The sequence below is a fragment of the Microcaecilia unicolor genome, chromosome 7 (genome assembly GCF_901765095.1).
Source record: "Microcaecilia unicolor chromosome 7, aMicUni1.1, whole genome shotgun sequence".
NCBI lineage: Eukaryota > Metazoa > Chordata > Amphibia > Gymnophiona > Siphonopidae > Microcaecilia > Microcaecilia unicolor.
In genome coordinates, this window is record NC_044037.1 from 250,815,124 (window position 1) to 250,837,024 (window position 21,901).

General features: G+C 43.3%; 1 protein-coding gene across 1 annotated transcript in view; it reads right to left on the reverse strand.

Annotated features, from left to right (window-relative positions):
* The window catches only part of FMNL2 (formin like 2), a 385,766-nt gene that overhangs the window by 87,367 nt on the left and 276,498 nt on the right, over window positions 1-21,901 (reverse strand). Inside the window, 2 exon segments of the mRNA XM_030208897.1 lie at window positions 7,733-7,807; window positions 16,295-16,388. Coding sequence (XP_030064757.1) covers window positions 7,733-7,807; window positions 16,295-16,388 — 169 coding nt within the window.

Consider the following 21,901-nt stretch of genomic DNA (forward strand, 5'->3'; position numbering starts at 1 on the left):
CTACAACAAACCCCATTTTATCTCCCCTCCCCCTACCTAGCCCCTTCCCTGCAAAACTCTTAAGCTTAGGATCATTCTTTCTCCACAATCCCACATTTGTGGCAGGCTGAACATGTTTTCTTCCACGATCTGCCTGTACTTTGCTCCACCCATCTTCCCTTCGATCTTCACAAGCTCTTCTGTCCCCAATTTTGCCACTACTATGGCACAGTTTCAGCAGCGTGATGGGCTCTGTTTGTATTACACCGCAAATACAAATAACACTTAAGATCTAAAATTTCCACTTTGGTCTCATCAGACCTCAAATCCTTCTCCCACACAATGTGGCACCATCATATGATTTTACTTCATCTGTTGCTTCCTTCTTGCCACCCTCCCATACAGGCCATGTTCTTTGTAGCAATCTTAAAATTGTTAAGTCAACATTTTCCCTCAGCCAGAGATTTCTATAGTTCCATTAAAGCAATCTCTATGCCTCTCAGTGACCTTTCCCCTGGCTACCATCTTTGGAGGAAGAGACTGAATGGTCAAGGCAGTCTTCTCAGTACTACAAAACTGTTTCTACTTTACAATGATAGACCCCGACAGTGCATTAAGGAATATTCAAACATAATGTACTTTTAGATAACTATCCCAGAGTTTCTTCAGTTTACACCTTTGCTTCAAATTCACTTGGCACAATATAAAAAGCTTGAACTTCTTCCAAAAATATTAAAATAACTCATTATAGGCCTTGCTGAGGCACTTTTTCGAAACAGCTAATTTGAGTTTGTTGTGACAAAGGATGTGAAGACTCGCGTAATCAAAACATTTTTTTTTCCTGCTTCAATATTTACAACTGTTCTTTCATGTTGAAAGTGCCGAGTATGTTATGTAAATTAGTGAAACAAACAGCCACTTTAAAGCATTTTTAGACAGCAAAATGTGAAAAATATAGAAGCGTGTGACGACTTCCAATGCACTGCATCTCTCTCTGAAGGGTTAAAATATTCTGGATGAATAAGCGTTGGCTGGAATTCACTTGGCTTTAATAACTAATCTTTAACCTCCATAGCTGCTGTCATCTCTTTAGCAGAAAGTAAAGTATGTCTTTTTTTTTTTTTAAACAGATGTAACCACTTGAATTACACCTGTTTTTAGTAACGCATCTTGGCAATATACCCTGTTTATCTTGCCTCGACTGAGTATTTCATTAATGAATCTTAGAGAGATATTATGAAACCAAGTCCTGACACATTACAGATGACTCAGTAGTAATACGCCAAAGGTTTCTCAGCATTCACATTTCTTTACCTAGTGTACTTTACCTCTGCAGTCTGTCACAAACACCATGCAACAGGATGGAGGTAAGGTAAGACAGCAAAGAAAGACGTTCAAGGGAACCTAAGTGTTTGACATTCTGTGCTTTCATCTGCCAACATAGAAATGCAGTATGCAAAGACGCTGTCAAAGGTTTCTGTAATTATTACATTTAAAGGAAAGCCAATGTATTGAATTTATTGGTTTATTTTGTTTCTGAAGAGCCAAACTGGAAAATTACGATTGTTTTATTAACCCTAGAACGCATGACGTTAAAAATATACATATTAACGTCATGGGGGCCTTTTAGGCCCCCATGCACATAATGTAGAAAAACACACTTAAATAACTTTCACAAGTTTATTTCAAAATTGCTCAATAAAATATGAATAGTGGACATTTTAATTATAATTTTTCACAGAAAACACCAAAAAATCTTTTTTTTCCCAAATTTCACGCAAAGACATGAAAACACACAAAAATGCATAGAAATCTATAGCAAACTAGCTGCAGCTACATTTTTATTCTAACTTTCTTTTCTATTATATTAGTCTTCCAAACAATTCTGACATGTTATTTTTTCAGAAGAGTGTTCTTTGCAAACAGTTTCCTTACAAGTGGAACAATATCGCTCAGTTTTCCTCTCTATGTTTCTTGGACACATGAAACAACGCTTTCGTTTTCTTTCTCCTGGCTCTGGAGTAATCTGAAACTGTACGCCACACCGTTTCATTGCTTCTTTAGTTTTCTTTGGCAAGCATTTCAAGTCGCTTCGCTCTATCATGTGAGGTATTACAAGTTCATGACAAAGGTCCTTCAAGAATAAGCGTCTCCTGTCCTTCCTCTGTGCATGAAATTCAGGATGAGTTTCTGTATAAATAATGAATGAATTTAGGGCTGCTACATCAAGCATATTTGAAAATAGTACTACAGGCCATCGTTTTGTTTGCCTCTTACACGAATATTCTCCCACCATCTCATCCATTTTATCTACACCTCCTTTTGTTGCATTGTAATGCAGGATGATTTCTGGTTTCAATTTTTGGTTATTGCTGTCAACACTGCAATCGTGATGCATGGTACTGAGTAAAATTACAGATTTCTCCTTCTTTGCCTTGTAAGATACCAAAGTCGCTTTGTTATTGAATCCAAAGACACTCTCATAAAGTGCTCGCTGACGATTGTGTTTGAGTGCTGCTGGAATTTCTCGTCTGTTTTGCTTTATAGTACCAACAAGTGTAATAGCTTTTGCAAGCAGAAAATTGCCTAGTTCAACATTGATGAAATAATTGTCCATGGTGATGTTTCTACCTGAATTGAATATTGGAACAGCAAGAGTTTTGACTATTTCAGACCCCAGATCCTTCTGTACTGGTGCACCAACCTCTTTGCCACAGTAGATTACGCCATTTATGCCATAATAATTTGCAGAATCACACATCCAGAAGATTTTTATACCGTACTTGGCTGGCTTGCTGGGCATGTATTGTATGAATTTGCAGCGTCCTCTGAACGGTACAAGTTGCTCATCTACAGTAACATTAGTACTAGGATTGTAAAGTTTTGTGCAATTTTTGATAAATATGTTCCAGATATAACTGATAGGGGCTAATTTGTCTGTTTCAAACCTCGCTGCACGAGTTCGCTTATCATCAAAGCAAATGATCCTTCTAATTTCCTCATATCTGCCCACTGACATTGTCGCCTTATAGTGTGGATCAGAAAGTGGGTCCAGAAATAATTCTCGTATTGGGACATCATACGATTTTTGACTCCCTGCCAGCAGGAAAAGTCCAATATATGCATAAAGTTCCTCTTTTGAGATATTTTTCCAGGACTTATTTTTTGCTGAAGCGATACGTCTTCCTTCTAGGTTTGAACATAATAGGACCTCTTCTGCAATATTGTCAGAAAAATAAGTACAGAATACATCTTTAGGGGTAAAGTAACTGGGACTTCCCACAGCTCCTTGAGCCTGTCTCACAATATTGTGTATTGGAGTACGTCCGACTAATGTAGGATTACTGTCCCAAAAAACATTCGTTTTGGATGTTCTACTTATCACTTCTTGAGGATCCACTAGATTCACTTCTTCATCATCAGAAGAATCACTGGATGAGGATGTTTGATTAGCTGGTGGCAGATATTCTTCATCAGACAAAGATAGTTCACTTTCATCATCGCTTTGAAACATAATCGCTTCAATCTCTTGGTCAGTCAGACACTTGGAGGAAGACTGTGCCATTGCTGACTAGATGTTAGAAAATGAAACAGATTTCCTCTCAACAGCTTATCTTATCACAGGTCCTTCAGCAATTAGCTCACAGTGTATACTGTCCTCAGTGTTCAGAGGACCTGAGGTGATGTCATGGCCTTATCACTCCCTCCAAAAATCACATGACAACCTCACATGTTATTATCCACACCCTGGCCCCTCCACCAGCATTACTGAGTACAAATAAAGTAACTTGAGACACAAACACTTCTGAGAACATGATAAAAACAGCGGGGGCCTAAAAGGCCCCCAATTCGTACAGATGTAGTTTTCACCAAACAAGCATTGTTACACCATAATGCCTATGAAAAAAACGTATATGAACAACTGGATATTATCAACAATGACATACTTGAGTAATACCTTGAGTTTCAAAATTCTAACTAAAGTAATTTTGCAGATAATAGCAAAAATGTAAGCATGGGGGCCTAAAAGGCCCCCAATATGCGTTCTAGGGTTAATAACAAAGAGCTGCTATAAACTTGCAACAATAACACTACTATTCCTTTCCTCCCTATATTCTTTTCATTAGAATATATTGAAATTCCAATTCAGTTTATGTAGACTTTGGTGTGAGGGAGTATCCTGCATAAGACCTGCAGCCCAAAGGGTTAAACCATTGCAAATATTTCAGTGCTGCAAACAGGGGACAAACAACTGGCCGCATGGAGGAGCACAGGATTAGCTAGGCTGTCTATGAGCTTGTACATAGTCTAAATGGATCTCTGAAGCACAGTTCTGAGAAGTGAGGAGGTCCAAAACTCCTCAGTACCTGTGCTTAAATGTATTAAATTAGTATTTAAGAGACAATAACAAACAGCAGTAGCAGGAGGCCTCTAATTGAGGTAACCGGCACAGAGCAGCATTTACAAGCTTAAACAAAAGTGATACAAGCAAATTGAGGTGATCAACATGGACTAGTCTCCAAATCCAAATTCAGTGAGCATGGAGAGACCTTTCGGATTTTTTTTTTTTTAAACATCATCACTAACCTTAATGGCTATGCAAATTATCACAGAGGGCCCAAGTGATAGCTTAAGAACTGGTCTTGTAGCAACAAGGTTGAAGATGGCAAGGCCGTTGTTGGAACAGTTTGGGGGCATGCCTTGGTCACATGTGGAAGGAAGTAGTAGAAAAAGGACTGATAGACTTTTGAGATTTAAAGATGAAGATATTAAAGTAAATAAAAAGTTGGCTTTTACAGCATCTTGATTTACTACAGGAATCACCAACCTATGAAGCTTCAAGTACCCCAACTCCCACGGTGAAGGACCAACACTGCTCGAGATCCACCTCGAAAGCAGTGTAGTCCGTCAGCCCAGGAGCATCTGGCCGCCACACTATAGTTTGATGCTTCTAAGCAGTCTCAAAATAGGCCAGCAACATGTAAAGTTAGTCTCCCACATGCCCCCCTTCCCTAATAAAAGCCCTTGATGTGGGCCCCCAATCAAGTCCTCCCAAAACCAATCTACCAGAATGCCCCCCCTCAAAGGTGTGACCTCCCTACCTGAAAGCCCCCCCCCCCCAGTACCTTAAAAATTCCAGGTCTAAGTGGGTGGCAGATGCAATTCTCTGTTGCTTCTGCCTTCACTGGCCCCAGGATCTAAAGTGGTGCCAGCAACCCCTAGTGATAGTCTTGAGGTACTACCGCTAGAAGTCTTCTTTCCATATTAAAACTATTCCTCTACTCCATCCCAGGTCATGTAAAAAAAAAAATAGGGGAGGGGGAACTAGTGTTAGGTAGCATATGGGAATTTATAGGCACATCTTTCCAAAGTGGACAAATCTGAACTGGCAGATTGAATGGGCCATTTTGGTCTTATCTGATATTTACTATGCTACTATGTTGGGCGATAGAGCCACTGGAGGAGAGTATGCCTGGCTGTTTTGGTAAGCGCTATAGCTGACTAATTCTACTTGAAAGTACCTTCTGATCTTGAAGAATGGCAAACTCTATTGAAAAGTACCAAGTACAAACTTCCATTGTATGCCCTCAAAGGACAGGGAAATATTTAGTGTACCTGAATGTAACTCACCTTGGGCTACTATTGAAATTGTTGTACCACAGAAAGGCAGTGTATCATTAACAAATCCATGACCCTGATCCTAACCTAAACCATCTGAAAAGACAACCCATGGCTACACCCCTAGACACCAGGGATCCGCTAGGGCTCAGAGATGATTGCTGAGAAGCAGGAAGAGGTCCACAGCCACCTGAAGGATAAATCTACCTGGCTGCTACTAAGCCTCCTGCATGCTGAGCCCTCGTTGGTCAGCCTCCTTCATTAGTTGCTTTCTGAAGCCTAGAGCCAGAACCTATAGCTCTGGTATATTTCTAAGTCCTTGCTCCAGCCATATTACCTGCTACTGACTTCATTTCTGACTCCAATCCCGGACCAGCTTTTATTAAATTCCAGGGCTTGTGTCTATGAAGTGTAGCTCCTAACTGCTAGGCAATTCCCAACTCATGCATGGCCTAGTCTGAGCACCCAGACACAGGACCTGACCCTGCTCCAATCCATGCAAGACCCTTAAGGGTAGTAACTGAAAAGCATGATAATTATTTTATCTTATGCATTTCTATTCCACCTTCTCCCTGTCAAGGTCCAAAGTGAATAACAAAGAAGAGACCCCTATAAACACTGGGAAGAACAAAAAATTTCAATTAATAACAAGCCTTAATTGTAGCAGTTATGGATCTTAAGTAAGGTACTTCTGAAATAAGGACATCTTGAGCTAATTATGAAAAAGAACTGTAAGATGATTGTCTAATATACAGAGCCAAAAAATTCCATTTAAGAGCTGACGGATAATTAAAAGAAATTTCCAAAATTTGTTTACATTTCACTCTTGTAACAATAGGAAAGTTAAGTAATGTATGACCTCTAGAAAGCGAGTGAGATCACAATTCAGTAGCACAATATGTTAAGAAACAACTTAAAATTGAACAATGCAACTGTATCAAAAGGAGTAATATTTTTTTTTCAAACCAAAAATCAACTTGAGAGCAGTATTTTGCAGAAGCTGTAGCTTCCTAAGAAGCTTAGTTGAAATTCCACAATATAATGTGTTGCAATAATCTAAACAGGAGAGAATTAGCTGTTGTACAACTAGAGTGAAAATCTGAATTTAAAAAAATGTGAATGGCTCTTAGTTGTTTAAGCCTGAAATGCATCTTTTTGAAAATTTTGAAAAGATTGTTTACTTGATGTTCCATAGTAAAGAAGGAGTCAGAACCCCCAAAAAACTCTACAGCAAGACCACTGCCCATTTTGTGTCAATTGTGTGCGTGCTAATGATGACAGCATGGTAATAGACTACTGCACACCAGGGGCATAGCCAGACTTTGGCGGGAGGGGGGTCCAGAGCCCGAGGTGAGGGGGCACATTTAGCCCCCCCCCCCGCCGCCACCAACAAGAACTTTGACCCCCCCTCTCGACCCCCCCCCCCCCCCCGTCGCCTACCTTTGCTGGCGTGGGAACCCAATCCCCGCCAGCAGAGGTCCTTTTCTTCCCGTGCAAGGCTTCGTTGCACATTGTACGTGCAGGACGTCAGACTCACAGAAACAGAACGAAGCCTTGCGCGGGAAGAAGAGGACCTCGGCTGGCGGGGGAGGCTTGGCTGCGAGAGGGGGGGAATCAAGAATGTCGGCAGCAGGGGGGTCCAGGGCCAAATCTACGGAGGCCCAGGCCCCCGTGGCCCCACGTAGCTACGCCACTGCTGCACACATGCTATTGATGCCTGCCCCCCCAAAAAAGAAAAAGAAAAAGTTACCTATACAATATGGGATATTAAACAAAACCCCTGCCCTACTATAGCTTGCATGATCACCGAGAAACAATCTTCCTCTCCAAAAAAAAAAAACAAAACAGCACAAGTGAACATGTACAAATGCTTTTTGTGTGGTTTTTTTTTTTTAATAAGAATTTTCTTTCCCTCACTTGTAAGCAAATTCAGGTCTTAGACAGGACTAACAACTTCCCAAACACACTGATGTTCAAAGAAAACTGAGTAATTCTGGACTCTAATGAGACATTAACATTAAGCCCTCTCTGTCCAAACCCAGCAATCTGCTTCACAAGAATATTCAGATTTCAATTAACACACGATGCATACCACTGACATATGTAAACGGCAACAGCCATACCTGGCACTTACCATAAAGTCTATATTATTATCTTCATTTCTGAAATGTTCCATCAATTTTTCAAAACGCTGTTTTTCTCCACAAACCTGAAAAAAATAAAAAGGACTTATATGAATGATGTGCAAATATTCAATGCAAAATTCTATGTAATGCTATTTAAGACTAAAATTTTGTTGAGGGGTTTTTTTTTTTTGTAGCTTTCTCATCCATGCACACTTATGGCCCTAATTATGGCAAAATCTCACATTGAACTGCAGATTTTGTCTTATTTCACAAGCCAAAGTCCATGGAAGTTTAAAGTGCAGATAGTGAGTAACCAACATGTGTGTGTGTTCAATCAAAACAAAGTTGAAGCACACATGGGTGAGCTTATTTACCTGTGCTTAAATACGAGCCTTTCAAAAAGTGCAAACAATTTTTGAAAGGCTCATATTAATAGCACAAAAGAACAGCACCAATATGTACATGTTCTTCTGGGTTTTGTCTAGGCATGCTTACTGCTAAAGCTTTGTGTGCACATGCTAGGCTCATTCCTCCCCCCTACTTTCAGTTTACTAGCGTAAATTTACTGTGCATATGTTTTCCTTCAAGTATTGCTTAGCTATTTTTTTTTTTTGCGCTGCTCTTGCATTGAGGGTTTTAACGCCTGGCTTTGAGCATCATCCTCTCAGTGTTTCAAAAGAGGTCTCAGAGATATACCAAAGGCACTATCCCCTCTTTTCCTACACGCAAATATATTTCTCTCCTTATATAGCAAAGCATCTTCTTAGTTTTTGATGTTTCCTTGTTTGGCAACCTCAAGATCATCAGCACCTAACCACCATACCTCTATTCAGGAAATCTAGACTGCCCCAACTTGACATTTTGTCCTTTAGATTGTAAGCTTCATTGAGCGGGGACTGTCCTTCTTTGTTAACAGCGCTGCGTAACCCTAGTAGCACTCTAGAAATGTTAAGTAGTAGTAGTAGTAGTATATGAACCACCTCGGATCTCCACTCTTATTCTGTGCACAGAATTGATACACCTTTTTTTTTTTTTTTTTTTAACTAGAGGCCGACCAAAGCTGGTGGTTTTGGTTCCAGCTGAAACTGAATCTGCGACCAAAATCTGTGGCTCGGTTTTGACTGGAATCAAAGTTAAAATCGAAAAGTTGTGCCTGCTCACCACACCTCCGCCACCCTGGTGCAAAATTCAGCCCCTTGCGCCCCCCAACAGAGAATGGATTCCTGTGGGCTGCTTAGGCCCTCCCAAGGCCTAACTTTAATGAGCTCTGGTGGTCTAGTGGCCTCTTTAGGGGCAAGAAACAACCCACTCTCTCCTGACCACTGCTCTGCCCGTTGCTGCTACTGCCACCACCACCACCACCACCACTTTCAAATGGCTGCCAAGACTGCCATGGGAGGTCCCAGAAGCCATGTTGAGACTGGCACCAGCATAAGTAAGAGCAATCTCAATAAGGCTGCTGAGACCTCCTGCTGCAGTCTTGTGAAGCTGCTGCGGGAACTCTCAGCAGTCATTTTAAAGCTGCAGCGGCAACAGGCAGAGCAGAATTCAGAAGACTGGTGCTCTTTCCTGCCTCAGATGAGGCCACTAGATCACCAGGGCTTGTTAACGTAGGCCTGGGAAAGGTCCATTGATGGTTGGGGGGGGGGGGGGGGGAAGAACTTTCAGTTGAAAGTTACTTGGCATTTCCAGGTGAAACCTGAACCTGGATTTCGGGTCCGTTTCAGTGCCGAATCTGAAATTCAGTTGGCCTGTATTTGAAACTGAAATGCATGAACCAGTATTTTGGGCATTCAATCTTTGCTGCCAAACTCTGGATCAGTGTTTTTTAAACCTAGGATTAAAGTATGTCCAGGTTTCCCTGGACATGTCCTCCTTTTCAGGGAACTGTCAGGGGTCCAGGCGGGTTTTTTTCAAGCCTGCCCATTTGTCTAGGTTTCTGGGCTGGCTGGCTCCACCCCCCCCCAACCCAAGCCTCAGGGTGCCCTCCCTGAACCTACCTTAATGCACCCTGGTGGTCTAGTGGCCTCTCTTCAGAGCAGGCAAGAACCCCACTCCTTCCTGCTGCCGTTGATCTGTTCACTGCTGCTGCTTCTTCAAAATGGCTGCCGAGACTTGAAGTCTTGCAAGGCCACCTCTTGAAGTCATTTCGAAGAAGTGGCTGCAGTGAGCAGATCAGTGGCAGCAGGCAGGAAAGAGTGGGGTTCTTTCCTGCCCCGAAGACAGACCAATAGACCACCAGGGTGCGTTAAAGTAGGTTCGGGGAGGGCACCCTGACAGGGCTGGAGGGGAGGAGAGTTGGTGGATGGATAGATGGAGTTGTGTGGGTGGAGGGATGGAGTCATGTGGGTGGAGAAAGAGAATGAGGGGGGATGTGTAAAAGGTGGATGGAGTGCGGGTGCAGGAAGGGAGGCTATAAAAAAGATTGGTGAGGGACAAGTACATGGAGGAGGGGGAAGGGAAAAGGGGGAAATACAGCACATGGATACAAAAGTGGTGGAGAGGACAGGGGGACAAGCTGCCCATAGATGGGAGGGGAGGGAAAGGAAAAGGGGACATGCTGCTCATGGATGTTTGCTTTTTTGGAAACATACATCTTTTCTAATGCGCTTCGGCACTTTTAGCAGAGTACAAAAGAAAATGAATTTCTGTTACTTTTACCAGTATTTTCACTGCTTATAGAATCTGGCTTTCTTGGGGGTCAAGGTAACTGTGTGGCTTGGGTGGGGCTGGGGTGGCACTGTCTCCCTATTTAAACCTGTCCTGGAGGACCCCCAGCCAGTAGGGTTTTCCGTATATTCCAAATGAATATTTATGAGATAAATCTGCACGCAAAAGGAGGCAGTGCATGCAAATCTCTTTCACGAATATTCACTTTGAATATCTTGAAAACCTGGCTGGGGTCCCCTCAGGCCAGGTTTGAAGACTACTGCTCTACGGCATTCCTCAAGCTTGTCTTGTGCGGCCTGTCAAGTCAATTTTTAAAATTATAGCTGTAATGTTCACCCGGTATTTAAAGGAAGCAAAGTCTCAGTGTTTCCAGATATTGCCCGTTGGACCCAACAGAGGCGGAAGAAATTCCTGGATATGAAACAGGAATCTGTTAGCTTAGGGGCTGTTTTCCAACTACGTTTTCCTTGTAAGTGTATTTTGATATTCAAGGAGAAGAAATATATATATTTTGAACCTGAACAATTGAGATCATTCCTTGATAAGAAAAGTGACTAGACCTTAATTCAAATAAGAGTCCTGCAAATGTATTAAAGGGAACCACTGTTTGATTTTTGTTATATATTATTTCTTACTACACCAACTTCCCTTGGTTATAACCATCTTGAATCCATTCTTCTAGAGGACTATAAACCCAATTTGGAAAAGACTTTCTTTGTAAAATATTTCCTTAATTTTTATGTATCTAAAATGGGTGTATCTGTTCAAAGAATGTATCTTTGTATTAACTTTAAAAAGATAAATAAAGAATTAAAAAAAAAAAATTATAGCTGTAAATTGTGATTGAAGAGCCAAAACGGAAACCCAAATTTCTGCTCCCAGGTCACAATCTCACCTCCTGATTGACACCGATTCATACAATTCATGCACTTTAGACAGATTTCTTATTTTAGCCCCTTTAAAAAAAAAAAAAAAAAAAAAAGAGAGAGATTTTCTACTTGATAAACAGAATCCGCATAGCCATGGCCTACAGCATGATCTGCCAGAGCCAGTTACTCTTCTATGTCAATTTACAGAGCTGAATAATAGCGCAAGTGCTTTTAAGATCATACAGAAACACTTGCCGACAAGGGCTTATTACAGAAATATTCCAGATCGTATATTACTACTACTTGACATTTCTAGAGCGCTACTAGGGTTACGCAGCGCTGTACAGTTTAACAAAAAAGGACAGTCCCTGCTCAAAGGACTGAAGGGGGGATAGATGGCAAAGTGGGAGGCCAGTGAGGAGTAGGTTGCAGTAGTCAAGGCGAGAGGTGATGAGAGAGTGCATGAGAGTTTGGGTGGTGTGCTCGGAGAGGAAGGGGTGAATTTTGCTGATGTTATAGAGAAAGAAGCGACAGGTCTTTGCTGTCTGCTGGATATGGGCAGAGAAGGAGAGGGAGGAGTCGAAGATGACTCCGAGGTTGCGGGCAGATGAGACGGGGAGGATGAGGTTGTTATCGACTAAAATAGAGAGTGGAGGGAGAGGAGAAGTGGGTTTGGGTGGAAAGACAATGAGCTCTGTCTTGGCCATGTTCAGTTTCAGGTGGCGGTTGGACATCCAGGCAGCAATGTCAGATAAGCAGGCCGATACTTTGGCCTGGGTTTCCGCAGTGATGTCTGGTGTAGAGAGATAAAGCTGGGTGTCATCAGCATAAAGATGATATTGGAAACCATGAGATGAGATCAGGGAGCCCAGGGAAGAGGTGTAAATTGAAAAAGAAGGGGTCCAAGGACAGATTCTTGAGGAACTCCAAATGGCAAACCCTAATACATACCAAGCAAAGCTTTAACAGTGTTTGAGACTTTATAGCACCACACAAACTACAACAGTCAACAGGACAAATATATTTTACAGAACAGTTAATGTACCAATACCGTTAGTGAACTTAGGGACAAGACTGCATGCCAAAGTATTTTAAGGGCTTAATTTTGTTTACCCTAGAGGAGAGAAGAAGCTGAGTGCCTCTACTGTATCCCCTCTAACACTTTCAAAGGTAGAAATAACGCACAAGAAGCGAACCTTCTTTAGTGGAATGGAAATGGTAGAAAAAGAGGGCATTTAAAAGCAGTAAAAAAAGATTTATCATAAAATATTTCTTCATGGAAAGAGTAGTGGATACGTGGAATGGCCTCCTGGTGGAGGCAAGAATAATAAGAGAAAGTGAGACTGCGTGGGATAGGAAAAGAGGACCCTTAACTATGAAAATAAAAGAAGAAAATCAGAGATGAACCGGAGCCTACAACATTGCAAATGGAAGCAAACTGTAGACTAAGAGCCCTGTTTACTAAGCCGTGTTAGAGGCGAGTTAGCATTTTAAGCGCACGCTGTGTAGATGCCCATAATATTCCTATGGGCATCTAAACGGTTATTTCTAGCATGCGCTAAAAACGCTAGCGCACCTTAGTAAGCAGGACCCTAAATGAGCTACATGGTCCACATCTTTCATTACATTTGGTGCTTCTGTGCCCTTGTAGCTATGTCCAATTCAGCTCCTGCTCCTCCAAGCAAATGCTGCGAATCCTGTTTAGGAGCCTTCCAAGTCATTATTTGCACATGTTAGCAGAAAAACATATTACTACCAATCATCTTAACAACAGAAAGAATTAAGCCAAACAAACAAACAAAAAAAACAGATTCATTTAATGAACTGAGCAATTCTCAGTCATCATATTAATATATTACCTGCCACTCTTGGAAGAAATAAATAGGGTCTGTACACAAACAAATTTACGGGCTATTTTTAATGTGAGAGCACTGTTTCAGGTCAGCAGCCACATGCCACAAATTCTAATAAAGAATGTGTTTTTCAGTGCTGGATCCTTTGTCCCCATAGGCCTAAGAAGCAATATAACATTATCAAAATGTGTGCTAGCTGCAACAAACACCTCTGCTTTGTGCTATATACGTATAATAAACTGAATATTTAATAATCTGAGGGAATTCTATTCGAATTATACTGGGTTGAATTTGCATAGGCTCTGATTAAATCACCGAGAGCACATTCAAAGACGTGCCAAAAGTTACAATACAGATCAAAGATCTTCTCTGCAGCATGAGAAAAAAACAAATACTTTGGACCAAGCATCACTAGATAGTGGGTCAACACAACACAGCCACGCTCGTGAAACACTGCACGGAGGACAAGTCTATAGAGGGGCTCCTAGATTTAGGTTCCTAGAGGGCAACTATTAGAAGCTTATTCTATATAGGTGCCTACTTTTCTTTATAGAATACTAGCATAACAAGTTAAATTTGCATGTATAATTTAATCAAGATCACTAAGACCAGCCATAAAGCTGGTGTACATGCTGGCACCTTGACGCTGGGGCTGTGTGTCCTGCCCATTTTCTGCTCATACTCCACCCACCGGTCAAATAAACGCTGTGTAAGACATGCACATATTAAACAGCGCTTCGGCACATTTACACACGTACGTGCATGCATGAGTAAATGCTGGTTTTCTGATCATTTATACACGTATGGGTGCATCAATGTTAACACCTTCTTCACAAAAATTACCCCCATACTGCTCAGAGTAAACCAAAAAAAATAAAAAAGGCAAAAAGGATGGTTTGTTTTTGTTTATTCTTCAGAGGTTTGGTTATTTACACCGTTCACAAATTTTGATGGTGGTGAGCAGCTAAAGATTATATTTCTAGTTCAATCTTTCCCAGCTTGCAGGAGTAACTATATATAAAAAAAATAAAATAGAATGAGACTCTTCCAAAAAGGAGGGGGTTAGAGCTTTTTAAACCGGACCCATTGCGGCTGAACTCGCACTATGCAGCGTTGAGCGTCAGACGGGAAGATACCTACACATGCGCAGTGGGGGCACGGCCTCAAAGATTTAAAGTAATGGTGCACTTGGCAGTGTCTGAACTAGGCTCTGTGGATGACGTCACTCACGTGAAAATATGCCTGCTTGTCCTTGGGAGAAATGCTTCAAACATGTGGGCCACAGCCAGTAATCCTGCAACATGTCAGCTAATAAATTTCCAAGGCAGCTTATGAATGGAGGCACAGATAAAGTTAATGCCGGGTTGCAAGAGTAATGCCTTCACCGATCTTATTAACCAGTCTGAGATAATTTATGATCCTCCCGAGTAACATTTTTGTGCATTATCACCATTCTGCCTGCCCACTACACACTTTCCAGTTACCTCTGCCTGAAGATGACTGGATGTGCTTCAGTGCAATAGCTGATGTAGCAAATGAAACTCAATGGAAACAGAAAAAGAAAAAGGATATTAAACTGAAATTAGTTACCTATAATGTTCATTCATTGATAACAGCAGCTAAATGGAACCACAAATATCACCTGACCCAGACAAATGCTTCATCAGAGGAACATCCAGAGTTTTCCAGAAATTGCTTTCAGATACATAATAAGCAGGAGGATCACATGACAATGGACCTACTAACCCTTAATGAGCAAAGACAGCAATATTAAAGAACGAGTCCCAAATAGGGAAGGTAGAAGGGTTATGTGAATCTATTTAGCGGCTGTTTGAGCAAATAATTTTACTTTGCTAATAACAAATATGAAAAGGGAGATAATGATGGCAACATACACTATGGGCTAGAATCCAAAATTATTTTTTGCCAGAAAATCCAATTTTTTTCTTTTTTTTTTTTTTTGGGGGGGGGGGGGGGGGGTTGGATTGGTTTGTTTTTTTCCGCAAAGGAAATGAAACAACCCTAGAAACCAATTAAAAGGGCCCTGGAGGATAACATTACCTTCTAATTAATTCCTCTTACTTCCAATTTATTACCGACTGTATCTAATACTATGTAATGATCATACCAAATTAACACCCTGTAAGCCACATTGAGCCTGCAAAAAGGTGGGATAATGTGGGGTACAAATGCAATAAATAAATAATAATAATAATAAATAACATTGAGCAAGACTTTGCAGGACAGATAAGTTAAATCTCAAATTTAAGTGTGAGGGAATATCAGGACAATAAAAAGTTTTGAATATAAGGCTTAATCATCACGTTGGCTGACTTCAGGTTGGCAAAAGAAGTAGCTATCACTTGAGAAACATGATTCAGACATACAGTCAAAAATAGCATCAAACAGGTAGGCCTTTAGCCCGGATTTGAAGGCAGCCAGGGATGGAGCTAGACGTAATGGCTCAGGAAGCCTATTCCAGGCATATGTTTTTCATGACAATAAACATTTTAAGTTTATTGTTGGGTCTGTGAGTGCTTTCCAGGAACCTTGGGACCGCTAGGATTATGGCCCCTAGTAACCTAGAAATCACTGGGGATAATTTGAGAGGAGACTCGCCCAGAGGCGGTTGCCCAATCGGTGGGAGGAGGGTGCTAGTGTAGAGCACAAGTGGCAGGTGCAGGCGGACCTGAGCAGTGCTGGGGATAGATCCTCTAAGTGGCCACGGGGTAGGCCCAGGTGTGTGGCCAAGTGTTTTGAGACAATTATACAATCTTAATTTTGTAGGTTATCACACCAAAATTAAAGAATTTATGAAAAAGTAAATATTTTTTCATCACATTTCACTACAACTAGTCACATAAAAGGTGCCATTTAATTATAAATTACTACAACAACAAAAAAAATTCAACACACACTTCTCAATTCAAGGTTTCAAGTTGGATGGAGAATTGTAAACTTGAACATCTCTACTAAAATTTTTAGCAGTGGCTTTCTCAACTTAATAATGACCCATGTTTGGAAAACAGCATAAACCACTACTGTAATCACTCAAAAAAAAAAAATCACAAACCTTCTGTTTTTCAGGATCTTGAGGAATATATCCATTGGAACACAACTGTCTCTGCTCCTCTTAAGTCAACAGTAGTAAGATATGTGGTAATATAGATTATCCTACCTCCTTAAAATTATCAAAGGCTGATAAAATTATTTCATGCCCTCCTCTGACAAGACAAACAGCTGCTAATAGTTCCAAGACCAGGGCTTTTGTTCTGTAAAGAAAACAGACAAAAATGAACGACAATAATGTAATGAAGTTGCATCTGTTTCCCATGTACAATGGATGTGAAACCACTGAATAGAATTACTGGCCCAAGTCACTTCAATAGCTTAATTAGTCAATCACTAGGTACACATGTGAGATTTAAATACTTCAGTGAGATAGATTTAATAACGTGCAATGTGTTTTCCATCCAAAGAGCTGTGAAAATCACTGAAGACTACTGAATGAATTCTGAAATTATGGAATCATGTATTTTAGCTTTTTGTGAACAATTGATATGGATAAATGGATGAGCAGGTAAGATCAAACGTCATGGTTATACTGGAAAGCTATGTGAACAATTCTGTATATGCACAAAAAAAAAAATCAATGCCGAAAAAGATGAGCTCTTAGCACTATTTATAAATGGCACTTCAAGTTGGGCGTTGTTTATAGAATAGCATTTGGTGCCAGGATCCATGCCAAAAAGGACTTACACCAACTGAAATTTGGTGTAACTCCTCGTGCCTAAATTAAATGCAGATCTGCCTAATTCTGTACACTGCTTGGAAATTCCAGGAACTCCCCTGACCCACAAATGCCCCTCCCATGGTTATGCCCCCTTTTTGAATCCATGCGTAAAAATTTACTCACGCATCTTTATAGGATAGTAATTAAAAGACACGTGTAAATTTAAATTATTGCCAATTAGCACCGATAATTGTTAGTAATCGGCACTAATTGGCTCATTATGTAATTAAATTGTGTGCTCAATTTTTAGCACTATATATAGAACTAGAGGGTAAGTGTGGAAGGAGTCCATTCTATAAAGGAATCTAGGCACCTAAGTTCCATTATAGAACATGAGTGTAACCTGATGTTGAAGCACCTAACATTTAGGCACCTGTACTTATGCCAGCCATAGAGCTGATGTGCAAGTACAAGAGCCGGAGTGCAGTAAAAATATATGTAACTTGCAGTATACTATAAGTTACATGCTGTGGTGTGCTGGTAAATTTTTAACAATGGGTTCTCTCTCTGGGCATAGCCAGCCCTGCAATTTTTTTTTTTTTTTTTTGGGGGGGGGGGGGGGGGATTAATGCATTCCTCTTCCTTCCCCCTCCCATGGATGCCAAGCCCCGCCAGTCAAATACATGGGCTGCCACCGCTCCCTGCTGCTTGTTTCCAGCTCTGAGCAGAATGCTCGAGAACTCCTGGCAAAGTAAAAGGGTGTTCAGGAGAAGGCCTGAGCCCAAATTTTGGGAGCTAGTTGTTAAAGTAGCTACAGGGGGCCTATACTTTAACAACTGGCTACCAAAATTCTTAAAAACTTAAACGGCTCTCATGAGTCGATGCAAGCTGGATCCAGCATACCACTGGTTACGTATGTAAATGGAAGCCCCATCCACACTCTGCCACTGTATACAACCCTTGCAAACCAACAGTTCTGAGGTGCTGTATTTATTCGAACAGTAACCCAAATTGGCCCATGTTTCGCCATCAGGCTGCATCAGGAGTAATAGCTAATAAAAAAATAACTCAATTAAAATCATATAGTATTCTAAATATTTACACACATAATTGGTGCATAAATGTTAAAAGCAAAATAAACAGTGCAGACAAAGGACAACAAAGTGCTCCATTGTCCTTTATTGAAAAGCTTCACTTGACTCAGGCCATGCTTTGGCTAAAGAGCCTGCATCAGTAGTCTGAAAGATTATTTATTCAAGTAGAATGCACAATAAAGCATGAATGCATCTAAAGGCAAAAATCTGAGCTCACCACGCGGTAAAGCATTTTAAGCTGCAGTAAGCACATGTTAGTGCTTACTGCAGCTTAGTAAAAGGACCCCAAAGTAAGTTGTGTGCATCCTTTATAGCATAGAACCGAGCTGTCACCTATGAGAAAAGGTAAAATTATGTATCATACCTGATAATTTTCTATTAATCATAGCAGATCAATCCATAGACTGGTGGGTTGTGTCCATCTACCAGCAGGTGGAGATAGAGAGCAATCCTTTTGCCTCCCTATATGTGGTCATGTGCTGCCGGAAACTCCTCAGTATGTCGATATCAAAGCTCCATCCGCAGGACTCAGCACTTAGAGAATTACACCCACAAAGGGACACTCTGCCCAGCTCACCACTGCCGAAGCGGGGGAGGGGAATCCGTCCAGCTCATCCCCGTGAAGCGGGGGAGGGACACCACACCCGCCGATGCGGGGGGGATCTGGCTTATCCTGCTACCGCAACCGCGGGAGGAGCTGGCTTACCCCAACACCACCGAAGCGGGAGGGATACAAAGCTACCCTACTGCCGCACGTAGCGAGAGGGAGCGTCGGCATAATTTAGCTATCAATCCAGCCACCGCCGAAACAGGGGGAGAGGAATGCAGCAGCTCACTGTAACACAAAATCGTTCCACCTCGAGGAAAATCCAGTTGGAAGAACTTGAACACGAAGTCTTCCTGAACAGGAACTGAAGATTAAACTGGAACCTGAAATATAACCAGAACAAAAAACAATACAGATGTCTGGGCGGGGCTATAGATTGATCTGCTATGATTAATGGAAAGAAAATTATCAGGTATGGTACATAATTTTACCTTCCATTTCATCATGCAAATCAATCCATAGACTGGTGGGATGTACCGAAGCAGTACTCACCCAGGGCGGGATATAGAAATTCCTGAACGCAACACTGAAGCTCCAAACTGGGCCTCGGCCCGAGCAGCCACATCCAGGTGGCAATGTCATGAGAAGGTATGAACCGACGCCCACGTTGCCGCTCTACAAATCTCTTCCAAGGAGACAGATCTGGACTCTGCCATCGATGCGGCCTGTGCTCTAGTAGAGTGCGCCTTCAGCTGAATAGGCGGAGGCTTCCCTACAGCCACATAAGCTGCTGTTATCGTCTCCTTGACCCAACAAGCCACGGCAGGTTTAGATGCCTGCAGACCCTTACGAGGGCCTGCGAACAGCACGAACAGGTGATCTGACTTCCGGAAGTCATTGGTCACTTCCAAGTATCTGATGATGACTCGTCTCACATCCAGATATTTGAGTGCAGGGTACTCCTTTGGGTAGTCCTCCCTACGAAAGGAGGGTAGACAGAGCTGCTGACTCACGTGGAAGCGAGAAACAAGCTTGGGCAGAAAGGAAGGCACTGGACGAATCGATACTCCTGCCTCAGTGAACCGCAGGAACGGTTCTCGGCACGAGAGTGCCTGGATCTCAGAAACTCTTCTGGCTGAAGTGATGGCTACCAAAAAGACCGCTTTCAACATCAGGTCCTTCAGCGATGCCCTCGACAAAGGCTCGAAGGGTGGTTTCTGCAAGGCCCATAGCACCAAACTGAGATTCCAAGTAGGCACTATCGAGTGCCGAGGAGGGCGCAGGTGATTAACTCCTTTGAGAAAGCGCACCACATCCGGCTGTGACGCCAGGGAAGCACCCTTCAGACGGCTCCTGAAGCAAGCCAGAGCCGCCACCTGGACTTTCAGTGAACTGAGAGACAGGCCTTTCTCCTGACCTTCTTGCAGGAATACCAGCACTGAAGATATTGGAGCAGTGGAGGGTGATAGAGCGCCTGCATTGCACCACGATGCAAAGGTACGCCAAATCCTGGCGTAAGCAGTAGAAGTAGAGCGCTTCCTCGCTCTCAGCATAGTGGCGATGACCTTGTCTGAGAAACCCTTCTTCAGCTGCTTCAGCTCAAGTGCCAGGCCGTAATACCAAAGGGGGAGGAATCCTCCATCACCACGGGACCCTGACGCAAGAGGCCCCGCTCCGCTGGCAGAGGTCCATCCACTGAGAGCCTGATTAAGTCTGCATACCAGGGACGTCTGGGCCAGTCCGGACCCACTAGGATCACCAGGGCCGGATGCTTTGCCACCTGGCCTAGCACCCTGCCCCTACATGGGCCAGGGCGGGAACACGTAGAGAAGCTCCTGTGCCGGCCACTGCTGGAGAAGAGCATCGACTCCCAGAGATCGAGGGTCCCGTCCTCTGCTGAAGAACCGCTGCACTTGGCAATTGGCTGAGGACGCCATCAGATCCAGGCTCGGCTGGCCCCAGCGCCTCGTGATGTCCGAGAACGCCCACTCTCTGGGGTCCAAAGTATGGCGACTGAGGAAGTCCGCCTTGACATTCATGACTCCCGCAATGTGGGCCACCGACAGCTGTTCCAGGTTCGCTTCCGCCCACAGGCATAACTTTGAGGCCTCCTTGTCTGGAGGGGCGCTCCTGGTACCTCCCTGGCGATTGACATATGCCACTGCCGTGGCATTGTCCGACAGGACCCGTACTGGCCTCAGCACCAGGACCGGGAGAAACTCCAGAAGCGCCAGTCGAATGGCTCAGAGTTCCAGGAGGTTGATAGACCGCTTCGCCTCTGCAGGCGACCAGAGCCCCTGGAGCTGTCCTTCCCAGGCAGTGGGCTCCCCAGCCCGTCAAGCAGGCGTCCGTCGTGACGACCACCCACTCCGGTGTCGTGATAGGCATTCCTGCAGACAGCTTTGTCTGGCCTCAGCCACCAACCCAGCACCTCGTTGGATCCAAGGGAAGGTGTACAGCGTAATCTTCCGATACTGGAGTCCACTGCCGCAGCAGGGAGTGCTGTAGAGGTCTCATATGGGCCCTGGCCCAGGGCACTCATTCCATCATGGCCATCATGGAGCCCAAGAGCTGCACATAGTCCAAAGCTCGAAGAGTGGAGGCTGTCAGGAACTGGTCCACCTGGGCCCAAAGCTTGCCGCTCCAGTTGTCCGGCAGGAACACTCTGCCTACTAGGGTGTCGAATCGAACTCCCAAGTACTCCAGGGACTGAGTCGGGTGCAGCTGACTTTTCTCCCAATTGATGACCCATCCCAGGGAGCTCAGAAGAGCAATCACCCTGTCCATAGCCTTCCCACACTCTGCATAAGAGGGGGCTCGGATCAACCAGTCGTCCAGATAGGGATGGACTTGTACTCCTTCCTTGCGGAGGTAAGCCGCAATGACCACCATCACTTTGGAGAAGGTTCGCGGAGCCGGAGCCAACCCGAAAGGGAGGGCTCTGAATTGGAAGTGTTGGCCCAGGACTGCGAAGCCTGGAAGCGCTGATGAGGAGGCCAGATGGGAATATGTAAGTAAGCTTCCTTGATGTCCAAGGATGCCAGGAATTCTCCTTTCTTCACCGCAGCTATTACGGAGCGGAGAGTCTCCATCTGGAAGTGCCGAACTTTCAAGGCCCGATTGACTCTCTTGAGGTCGAGAATAGGCCGAGCAGAACCTTCTTTCTTTGGTACCACAAAGTAAATGGAGTAGCGTCCCTTGCCAAGTTGATCTACTGGCACAGGGACCACCGCGCCCAGGCGGATCAGGTTGTTCAAAGTCTGCTGCACGGCAGCTGTTTGGCCTGGGACTTGCAGGGAGAGTTTACAAACCCGTCTCGCAAGGGCCGGCAGAACTCCAGCTTGTAGCCATCTCTGATGACTTCCAGAGCCCAAGCGTCTGAAGTTACCCTGGTCCACTCACCCAGGAATG